The sequence below is a fragment of the Schistocerca americana genome, chromosome X (genome assembly GCF_021461395.2).
Source record: "Schistocerca americana isolate TAMUIC-IGC-003095 chromosome X, iqSchAmer2.1, whole genome shotgun sequence".
Classification (NCBI taxonomy): Eukaryota; Metazoa; Arthropoda; class Insecta; order Orthoptera; family Acrididae; genus Schistocerca; species Schistocerca americana.
Genome location: NC_060130.1, coordinates 208,713,541 through 208,725,895, shown reverse-complemented (window position 1 = coordinate 208,725,895; position 12,355 = coordinate 208,713,541). Strand labels below are relative to the sequence as shown.

The window sequence follows — 12,355 nt, the reverse complement described above, 5'->3', positions numbered from 1 at the left end:
AGCACTATGGGACTTAACTTCTGCGGTCATCAGTCCCCTAGACTTAGAACTACTTAAACCTAACTAACCTAAGGACATCACACACATCCATGCCCGAGGCAGGATTCGAACCTACGACCGTAGCGGTCGCGCGGTTCCAGACTGTAGCGCCTAGAACCGCTCGGCCACTCCGGCCGGCAGATCCTAATGTCCATCCATTCACGCAGTGCAGCTATTAGTATCCAAAAGGTAAACATTTTGATGGCTTGCTTTGTGATGAATACGCACAGATGGACTGTACACCAACTAGCAAAACAGACAGTACGTCTGCAACCTTTTGGACATTAATGCATTATATGTTACAGAAAGGCTGACTGTCGAGGCCTACGAGAAAGGCAGGTTGAGTCACGAAGGTAGGTCAGAGCTTGCTTGCTCGCTCAGCTCAGCAAACAAACTGTGTTTCTGCACCTGTTAACTCGTAACCAGGTGTGTAGGTACAAACTAGAATTGTATCTTCTACTGGAATCCGCTATTATAGAGTTTATTAATCCTACAATGATCTGAAGTCCATAGACCTTCTTATAATTTGTTACCGCTGTACTGGGGTATAATAAAATTAAAATCATGCAAGAATGATTATCAGCTGCATAAGGCACAACTTCTTGTATGAAACGAGGACTGTTAAACAGAAGAGATTAAATGCTATAAACAGGCCGTTATACCATTGGTATCGAGTATTGATATTAAATTTTGTTGTAGCAGTGTTAATCAGTAAGGTCTCACTACAACAGATTCCAGTAGAAGATGCAACTGTCGCTAGTACGTGCACGTGCAGCTTCGAGGTAACAGGTTTAGAAACGAATTTTGTCTGCTGAGCTGAGCGAGCGAGGGAGTTCAGGACTACCTTCGTGACGTACGCGCCGCGGCCTGTCTTTCTCGTGGGCCTCGCTGACCGCTAAATGACGAGCTCTACTGGCGTGTGATCGGAACACGCATTTGGTTGCGCTGATCTCAGATCCTGAGATTCAGAAATAATGAGACTGGTGTGAGCATAGCTTTGTCTGGGTATAAGGCACACTGCGTGCATTATGATATGCTTTGCGACAGCACACCCTAAAGCAGAATTGTAGACAGAAGCGGATTTCAAATCCTGCGCTCTACAGTAGCTGTTAGCTCAAGAGTTGTAGGAAACAATGTCTTCAAACATTTCATCCAGTAACATCAAAATAAAACTTCCTACCCAGCACATAACTTATTTAAAATAAGTATTCCACTGCAATTTTGTCATATGATGACATGGCTGGAGACCGTGGCTGTTATTTGAAGACAAATGTTGATGGTGTTGGGACAGCAACCAACCACAAATTTACTTTCAGTTCCTTTATTCAAAGGGTACCGTTACCAGTTTCGAATCGTTATGATTCATCTTCAGACTGTTTCCATGCTTTCCTTACGACATGTGGTGCGTTTTTTTCACAGATTAATTGTCCTAAAATATAAATAATACATAATTATAAGCACGCCACACAGATGGTTGCGTTACAGATTTTCATTGGATGTGACTTACGTGAAATGTCGGTTTGGAGTGTGTTTCCATAATATTCGTCCAACCCATGTGAATACATTTCCACTGCATTCTTATCGTTGCACACGTAAATTTTTCTCACTGAACACTTTAGATTTGTCACAGAACAGATTTCTACCGCGCACCACATATTTTGATACATACAAAGTATTCCACTGTTCCTTAACTACGTCAAAACGTGCTGTAGGGTTATTAAGTACGGTGGGAACTAGACACAGTAGTAAACTTCACAGAACTGTTAACAATATTTGTAACACACTTATCATAAATTATCTTTATGCCTAATGTCCTCTTTTTTCTGTAACTTTCAACAGCCTTTGCCTTGCTAGTCGAAAAAGCTTTAGTTTACTGCAACCCTATTTGACTTTTACACCACCGTAAGGCTGCACCATGTTTTTAATTGATACTCTACATGGCAACGACAGGAAAGCTGTTTCAGAATTTGTTTTAGAATTTTTCTGAGAATGCAAAAAAAGATGTCATAATCCATTCTACTCTGAACGATGCTACGATGTTGAAAAATGAGAACCTGTAATCAAGGTGAACCTACAAATCCAAGATTGATAACACTACCTTCACTTATGTACCCCAACATGTTTCGACAAACTTTGACCGCCTTCGGTGGGTTTTCTTTTCTTATGTTTTCTCGCTATAGTCGATTTTATTTGCGAAATAAGAGAGAAAATATGTCCTTATAAACGATGCGGCATTCAAATGTGTGTGAAACCTTATGGGACTTAACTGCGAAGGTCATCAGTCCCTAAGTTTACACACTACTTAACCTAAATTATTCTAAGGACAAACACACACACACACACACACACACGCCCAAAGGAGGACTCGAACCTCCGCCTGGACCAGCCGCACAGTCCATGACTGCAGCGCCAGAGATCGCTCGGCTAAACCCGCGCGGCGATGTGGCATTAAACTTAGTTTTATTGTTAAATATGTTGTGTTATAGGCGCTGAAGGCAAAAATTTTGATTTACCCCTCTTATAGACAGCAGCTGATTACATCAGTATCAGGCTGATATTCGTGTGGGCGTGTTCACAAAGTCTCCAGCTGGTGGCGCTAAGCATCCAGTTCCGTAGTTTTCTATCTGTCTGAAGTAAGTAGACTGTAAGTGATTATAACGAGTCACCCTCCTCTAACATTACCTTTTTTATTATAGAGATAACCGATACCATGTACACTATCGATTCTTGCATAGGTTAAAATTATCTCAGCTGTCTCATTAAAAGAATACATATGATTATGTTATCGATGTATTACATTTCAGGCTAAATTGTATAAAAAAGAGATTAATGTGTTACAAGCGATATGTACTGACAGTTAAAATTACTCTTCTTTTAAAATATTTGTAATTACGAAATTTCTGGAATACTTAAGAATCATGTTATTAACTGCACAATCTAACGCTACTTCTTAAATTTATTTCTAGATTGATTTACAAAATAATGATATATTTTAGCCAAGTTTCTTCTTTGGTAAAGAAAATTTGTAAACTCTATTGCATTGTAAACTCTTTGGAAATTGTGAGTACGGAAGAATGTAAGTAGTGGTGGGCATCCCTCTGATGTAAGTAGACGTTTTCTAAGTTTGCCACCAACTATGTAATTATTGTTTTTTATGGGAAAAATGTAAAAACGGTCTGACGTTGAAAGATGTAATGCCGCATAATGAATAGCAAATATTCTAATTTACGGGTTTCGACTAACTACATAATCTAGTCAAAAAACAACGTGAAGACTTCCTTGAAACTGAACTTATATCTGGTGTAATTAATCAGAAAGTCAGTTCCACGCTTGAGCTAATTTTAATTCATTTTTATTCCGCAGTTAACATATTATTTGCGCAAATGGTTTGTGCTGTGTTACGTGCTCATATTTGACACAGTTGAAACAGTGCGCCTATTTTTTAATGATTCTCAGAACTCGCTACAAAAAAGGCGACAGCGAGGAACTTAAAAGCTTTCACGGCTGAAAGAACTTTTGGCTGACTATCTCGGAGAGAATGACGACATGAGCTAGAAAGAAACTCGCTGTAGCACAGTGGGCTTATTGAAAGCGGCAATAACTGTCACGTGGGTGACGCGCTGCCTCGAGTCGAGAGCACTCCAGTATGAAGGCCTTGTCTTGTGTGCGCAGGAGCTGTTGTATATCAGCGCTGCGAGCAATAAAAAGCCACGGCACAGCGCATTTGACACACGCGAGCTTTTTGTGGCCGCACTTTATTTCGGTCACATGCAACTGATGTTTTTAATGTCTTAGTGAGTGCTATGCACCGCAGGAAGATTGACTCCCCTCAAATGGACACCGACCAGACGCAAAATAAAGCTTTGGTGTCAGTACTGCATAACGAGGAAAACGGTAAGATACCCAGAATAACGATATCGTCCACGGTCCGTAAGACTGTTCTTACTAAAATAGAAGGGCGTTTCGAAAGCAATATTTCGTCGTCAGCATAAATACTTTGGTTACTGTAGAAGATACGGCGTAATTTTGATGTGTAGTGAAAGGGACCGAAATTTGTATGTAGGTAATTACATAATCTAAAAGTTGAAAAAAAAAAAAAAAAAAAAAAAAGACTGACAGTAGTTAAGACAATGGGCGCGTACACAAGAGGGGCAGTTTTGAAATCCCCACCGGCCGTTGTGACCGAGCGGTTCTAGGCGCTTCAGTGCGGAACCGCGCTGCTGCTACGGTCGCAGGTTCGAATCCTGCCTCGCGAATGGGTGTGTGTGGTGCCCTTAGGTTAGTTAGGATTAAGTAGTTGTAAATCTAGGGGCCGAAATATCGAAAAAAGTCCTTAAGAACTTTTTAAGGGACAATCATTAAATGCAAAAACTTTTCACCGACTTAGACTTCGTGCACCCTTCCTGTACCGCCGGGTAGGGACTTGGCCAGCCGCTTCACGGCTGGAATCCGCCTTGCCCTGGACTAGGAGGGAGGGGGGTACATAAACACCGGACTGGAACACGCACCGATTATGACGTACGTAATTTAGATTAGATGTAGAAGATAGGATAACGCCTTAGAATAAACTGCAGCGATACCAAGTTGAGGGCCATCCCAGTGCCAGGGGCATGCCCACTGGGATTAGCTCAGTGGGCCTGGCCAACACCCAGTAGGTTTATAGTAGCACTGGCACACCTGTAACGCTGCAGGTAGCATTAAGTTTCCTTGTAGATTAAGTAGCTTAGAACCACATAGCGGTAAGATTAGAGTAATAATAATAATAATAATAATAATAATAATAAAATCACCTGTAGTGTAGAATAGCAAGCAGCATTTCTTTGTATCACTACTAGGACCCACTAATGCAGTCAGGTAGTGGGTTAATATGTATAATGCAATGAACTGAATAAAGTCTAGGGGACTGATTACTTCATATGTTAAGTCACATAGTGCTTAAAGCCATTTGAACCATTTGTTCAAATCCACGTCCGGCATTCAAGTTCTCCATTATTTACTTCAGCTGAATGTCACAATGCTTCCTTATATAAGGCCACGGCCGATTGTCTTCTCCATAATTCTCCTGTACGACTATGTGCCCGATTTCTAATGACTCCGACGTTCACGAAATTTTTAATATTAAAGTTTATTTGTTTATTACTTTCATCCACGAGACACCCTAAACTTCTATTCGGTCGCTGGGAAACCCCCACAACAGCTTTCACTTAAGAATTGATTATTTATTGCCGTTTACACATTGCTTACGCAAAGCTGACCACGGTTACCACTGAAAACACTGACATCATTGCGAACACTGTCTCAATATATTTAACAAGTCACGCTCCTAAAAATATTTAAGTGATCAAAGCGCGACTGAACGTTATTACAAATTTTACAGTGTAATACACGGAGCTGCCGTATAAATTTATTGTGTAAAGTAAATTAAAAGGAGCTGTTATTTTGAAGTCTAGAAATGATTTGAGACTGTGGAAAAAAAAGAAAAAAATCGCTCTGCTATTCAGAGTTCACGTTGAAGGAAGGGAAGGAGATATCATTTCAAACAGGAACACGCCTAGTAATACACTGAGATTTTCGATCTGTCCTTCGGGATATACCTTAGCTTTAACTTGCATTCAAGGGTACGTTGGTGAGTAGTGTAAACGTCTCTGAAAACAGACGGTAGATCCGATTTAACGCCTCGTGCATGAAGAGGACATTAAAACAGTGAAGTGTTTATAAGTGAGACTGAAATTGTTTTTGGGTGCGCCAGTGCTATTAAATATATTTCTCTTTACGGTTTTGTTGAAGTGTGGAAAGGATATCACGTAAAGTTGTTGGATGGAGCCAATCTTAAGTGCTCAGTGTGACTTTAGGAAAGCAAATGCAAATAATATAAGTTTCTTGCAGTTGCTATAGTGTTTTCATTGAGGGAATCGACAACTGCGAAGATCAGAATCACTTGGATTATGTTAATGCGGTGCCTGAATCAATATTTATTTATGGATTAAACGTGATCTCAGATGTTTTACAGCGATGCGACTGGTCTGTTGAGGACTTCACACAGGAAACCATTGATAATTTTCAAGATATGGCAATCGAGAATAGTAAGAGAAAATGCAAGAAGCAGTTGATATTTTAGGCACCTCAACTGAAAACTGAGTATTAAGGTTTAATGTCCCATCGACTAAGACCCGGAGCACAGTTTCTGACTGGGTCATCTACTTTACTGAAAGAAAAATCTCCGGATTTGCCTTTAAGTGGGTTAGGGAAACAGATGGGAAACTTCTGAAAGGCCGGACAGTGGTTTGACTCGGCGACGTTCTCGATGCCGTAGAGCAGCCATGCGTGACAACTAATCAATAAAAAACGCACCACGTGTTCTAATGAAAGCATGAAAGCCGTCCGGCGATGAATTGTAATGATTCGAAACCGGTAATGATACCTTTTGAATAAAGTAACTTAAATTTGTGGTTGGTTGCTGCCTCAATACCATCAACATTTGTTACCTTAAAGTATTTCTAGCTTTCACAAAGAAAGAAACCTCCAATCTTTCCAGCTTCTGAGGAATTTCTTCTCGGGCGCTTTTTTCTAATGCATCCAGATATTCGTTGTCGAAGCACTTCTTCAGTTTTCAGCATATTTTTTAGACAACATAGTTGCGTGGAGAAAACAGCGATTGGTTTACTTACAATCAGTTATTCAAAATGACAGTCACAATGACATTATTTATTTAGTCGCCAACCTGTTTCTAAATGGTTCAAATGGCTCTGAGCACTATGGGTCTTAACATCTTAGGTCATCTGTCCCCTAGAACTTAGAACTACTTAAACCTAACCAGCCTAAGGACATCACATACATCAATGCCCGAGGCAGGATTCGAACCTGCGACCGTAGCGGTTGCGCGGTACCGGACTGTAGCGCCTAGAACCGCTCGGCCACCGGTTTCAAGCCGCGATGGGGTATCTTCAGGGCAATTTACAGCATTTGGTCGCTCGCTGGAGTCGTCACCCGGCCTGTGCACGTTTGGTAACTACCAAATGGTGTAAATTGCCCTGAAGATGACCCCATCGCGGATTGAAACCGGTTGGCGGCTAAATAAATAATGCGATTGTGACTGTCATTTTGAATAGCTGATTTCGGCATATTTTCAGGAAGTGCACCCGTCATTAGTCCTTCACTTTGTAAACTCGACGATCTCTTTGCTTATCGTTTGTTTAGTACCTTATATGCATTAACGTACATCACGGACCCTTAGAGATAACTTTGCGTGCAGCTGTGTTGGAATAAAGCCGCAGTTAAAGCTACCGCAAACATACGTGAGAAAACACTCTCGAACGAATCGCAACTGTTTAACATTAAGTGTGGAGAGACAAGCTACGATACACTAAAATGACAAAAACCCTCGCTACTGGAAGACCGATGAACTTCCAAATAATGATAGAATTCCCGGCTTCGTTCACCTTAAGGTATCATCACAAAAGTAATTTACGCAAATAAATACTGTAACCATACATATCAGCCGGCCGTTGTGGCCGAGCGGTTCTAGGCGCTTTAGTCCGGAACCGCGCTGTTGCTACAGTCACAGGTTCGAATCCTGCCTCGGACATGGATGTGTGTGATGTCCTTAGGTTAGGTTAGGTTTAAGTAGTTCTAAGTCTATGGGACTGCTGACCTCAGATGTTAAGTCCCATAGTGCTCAGAGCCATTTGAACAATTTTTAATAAACAAATAAACTTTAATATTAAAGATTTCGTGAACGTCGGAGTAAGGAAGCATCGTGACATTCAGCTAAAGTAAATAACGGAGAACTTTAATGCCGGCCGGGATTTGAACAAATGGTTCAAATGGCTTTAAGCACTATGGGACTTAACATCTGTGGTCATCAGTCCCCTAGAACTCAGAACTACTTAAACCTAACTAACCTAAGGACATCAAACACACACATGCCCGAGGCAGGATTCGAACCTGGGACCATAGCGATCACGCGGTTCCAGACTGTAGCGCCTAGAACCGCACGGCCACACCGGCCGGCATACCAAGCACAGTTTGCTATGACCCAAGAGAGGGTATCTGAAGACTACCTAAGCACCTTGTTCCGTAGATGACACAGTTAAGCCCTTTTTCCTACACTACGGACATAAAGAAAAAAAACCTGTCATTTATATACCACAATCTGTTACTACCATCATACTAAAACATTGCAGAGCACGCCCAAGTGTTTTAGACCACACCGTTCATCCTGCACCGTTGAATATGGAGCTTCGCAGCAGACCACCCCTGTGTGTTCACATGTAGACCCAACGACATGGTCAATCACGATTGAAGTGGGCACGGGACAATCGGGATTCGACCATAAATCAATGGAAACATGTCGGCTCTTTTGATGAATCACATTTTTCCTACACTAGATCGATAGTTCATCTCCCCAAACGCCGTCATCGAGGTGAACGGCGGCTCGAAAGGTGCAGTGCGCCACAGAAGACGCAGGTTCGTGAAAGCAATCTTATGCTACGGGAGACATTCTTCTGAGCTTGCATGGAGCCTGTAGTAATAATCGAAGACACGCTGACAGCTGCAAACCAGCTGCATCCCTTCACGCTTGATGTCTTCCCCGACGCCGATGTCATCTTTCAGCAGTATAATTATCCATATCTCAGAGCCAGAACCGTACTACAGTGGTATGAGGAGCATTACAGTGAACTCACGTTGGGGTCTCTGCGACCAAATTCGTCTGATGTAAATCCTATGGAATCCAACTGGATCGCTATCGGGCGCCACCACCGTCTATGCAAATCAGCGGCCCATTATTTACACGACATATATGTAGACATGTAACGCTACACACTTCCACAAACCTACCAACAAACTGTCGGATCTCTGATAGAGAGAATCAGTGATGTATTTCGTTCCAAAGACGGACAAAAAAGCTATGAACAGATGGTCATAATGTTCTGGTACGCCAGTAAACTTTTGCATGATTTGATGGTGGGTTTTGATGAATTAAATGAAAGTTACTGTCGGATCTTTTTGTACGTGTTGAGAATTTGAACTAACAAGGAAATGAATCACTTCAATAACATAATCACCTTTGATATAATTAAATTTTCGTTGACACATTTGAGTCTCATCTTCATCTACAATAATGACAGAAGTTCGAGAATTGAGTTAAAATTTGTGCCATGGCCAAGACTTGAACCCGGGTCTCCTGACTTATTACACAGACCTGTTAGCCATTACACCACCTCAGTCTTACAGCTAACACAGCTGCACGGACCTCCCTAGTCCAAAGCCATCCCTAACACAAACTTCAATTCACATCTTGAGCTTATTTTCCCCTCCTTAGATTGTGATACTGCTAATGCTCTCCAGTATTGGAACAGTATCCTAGCATTAGACGTGATGGGGAAATCCCGCCTCTACCTCAAGTGTAGGTGATATACAGATATGATAATATTAAATTTTCCTTCAGACATTTGAGTCTCATATTTATCTATGACAAGGATAGAATCTCAAGTCCCGGCCATGGAACAAATTTTAATTAACTTCTGAAGCTTCTATCACATAATCGATAATCACCTTTGTTCAAAACAAGTGAACTGTTTGATTTGTTGGCTTTCATAGTGATGATGTAACAAAAAATGCGATGTTTCCCCACGCAAAAACTCTCGTCATTTTTATATGTACACATATCTGTTTAAGTCGGACATCAATTTGTGTGTGTTTTGACATTCAGCGTCACCTGAAGTTGGTCTAAGATCCCAAAGCCAGTTCGTAGCCAAATATTTCCTATTTGACATCGTTTCCTTATAGTGTTTCGTGGAAAGAACGCCATCTTCTCTTCAGGGACTCCCACTTCAGTTCTCAAAGCATCTCTGCAATACTTGAGAGTTGATCAAACCTGCCAGTAACAAATTTAGCAGCACGCCTCTGAACTTCTCTGGTATCTTACATTAATCCGAGGTGGTGTGGATCCCAGACACTGTAGCAGTACACAAGAACAGGTCGCACTAGTGTTCTAAATGTGGTCTTCTTTATACGTGGGATGAACTTCCATGAAATTCTCCTAATAAACTGCAGTCGATCACTCGCCGTCCCTACAATTGACCTTACGTACTCATCCCATTTCGTATCACTTTGCAACCTGACGCCCAGATATTTAACGAATGAGACTGTGTCAAAGGGAACACCACCAATACAATATTCGAACATAACGGGATTGTTTTTCCTACTCAATCGAATTAACTTCCATTTTCCACATTTAGAGGGCAAGCTGCCATTGATCACGCCAAATATAAATTATGTCTAAGTCATCTTGTATCCTCCAACAGTCACTAAACGACGACACTTTGCCATACACTGCAGCATCATAAGCAAACAGTCACAGATTGATCACCCTCGTCTGTCAGATCTTTCACGTACATACAGCACCAGAGTGGTCCTATCACACTTCCCTGGGGCACCCCTGGTGATGCCTACGTCTCTGATGAACACTCATTCGCCGTCCAGAGCAACGTACTGGGTTCCATTACGTAGTAAGTCTCGCGGCAACTCTCATTCTGTGGACCTATTCCGTATGCTTGGACCTATCGTCAGCAATCTGCAGTGGGGCATGTCTCAAATGCTTTCCGGAAATCTAATAATATTGAATCTGCATGTTGTCCTTAATCCATGGTTCACAGAATTTCGTGTGAGGGTACGACAAGCTGAGTTTTGCATTTGCATGAGTGATGCTTCCTAAAAACGTGTTTACTTGTGGACACATGCTATCTCTTTAGTGAACTGGTTTCCATTACGGAACATATTCCCCAAAGCAGCGGAATATGCGCATTGATTCACAATATTTACGTTATGAATTGCTATCCGTGACCAACAGGAGCAACTTTCAAGGTTTCACTGCTACCATTACATAAAAAATCATAGTTTGGCAAGTTTTTATTATTGTATTATGTAATAAAAACATACGTAGATTTATAAGTTCTTAGTAAGTAATAAAGAATCAAACAGCTGACTTACCTTGTTTTATGAAAGTAACAGCAGTCCCGTTGGTCTCCCAGTACGCGTAACAGAAATTCGTAGATCTCTCGCATGTTTTGTTGGTATGTGTGCTATTTTCCTGAGACACAAAAAAAGCTTCTGTTAAAAGTGGCATTATTATATTGAGTCAATTTATAAAAGTTTTTATGTATGTTAGCCTCCTCACTTCTTTCCTACGGAACTCATACACTAATAGGATGAGGAGCAGCCAGAGAATACCATCGAAATTTGCCTTGCATGAAAGTTGCACCGAATATTTTTGAAAGAGGTTGAGCGACATTTCAAAATTGTTCTGCATGTGAATAAAAGTTGACGTTATGCGACTCAACTCGGGGAGAGCGCGAACGAGCACAATATAAAAAACTGCTCTGGCTCCGCATCCTTTCTTCTGCAGCTCATAAAACACATCAAAAAACCTTACGTGGACCACAGTGACAAACGCTTGTCAATATATCTTGTAGTTGTTAAAGTATATTGTTCACTCAGTTATCTTACAGTACGAAATAAAATTTTAAAAAAGAATTGTTCCTTATCATCTTTCTGATAGGTACTAGAGCGACTAACATTGCAAGCCATCTTGCAGAAAGCATCACACACGGTGCACCGGCAAATAAATGCGCTGATCAGTCAGAACATTATGACCACTGACCTACTATCGATATAAACCAGTCCAGGCGACAGCAGTGTTACCTGGCGAGGAATGACTGCTAATCAGACAGACACACATACAGTGCATGTAATATCAGTGAACATGCTGTCAGTGTGTAGAATGGGTAAAACGCGCGACCTGAGTTTGACCGAGGGCAGACTATGACGGCATGGAGGCTCACCACGAGCATTTCGGAAACTGTGCCACTTGTCGGGTATTCGAGCAGTGCTGAGGCGAGTGTCTTCAACACGTGGTGAAAACACGTCCAGACGTCGTGGTGTTGGTTTTGGGCGGCCGTCCCTCATTACAGATGTCAACGTCGTAGGCTGGGCAGACTGGTAAAACAGGACAGGCGGCGAAATGTTGCGGAAATAAGATCAGTCTTTAATGCTGCGCAGGGTACAAGTGTGTCTGAACACACAGTGCATCGAACACTCCAAAAAACGGGCATCTGCATCCGACGATCCGTACATATGCCAATGTTAACACCATGTCACCGGCAACTACGACTGAAATGGGCACGTGACCATCGGCACTGGACGTTGGCGCAATGGCAGAGCGTTGGACGGTATGACGAATCCCGATACCTTCTTCATCATGCCATTGCAAGGGCGCGAATCCGTCGTCTTCCAGGGGGACAGATCCTTGACATCT

General features: G+C 41.8%; 1 protein-coding gene across 4 annotated transcripts in view; it reads right to left on the bottom strand.

Moving 5' to 3' along the window:
- LOC124555391 (bone morphogenetic protein receptor type-2) overlaps positions 1 to 12,355 on the bottom strand; it is a 350,813-nt gene that overhangs the window by 239,545 nt on the left and 98,913 nt on the right. For all 4 annotated transcript variants that reach the window (XM_047129287.1, XM_047129285.1, XM_047129286.1 and 1 more), the window contains one exon: positions 11,032 to 11,131. In XM_047129287.1, coding sequence (XP_046985243.1) covers positions 11,032 to 11,131 — 100 coding nt within the window. The remainder of the gene's footprint in view (positions 1 to 11,031; positions 11,132 to 12,355) is intronic.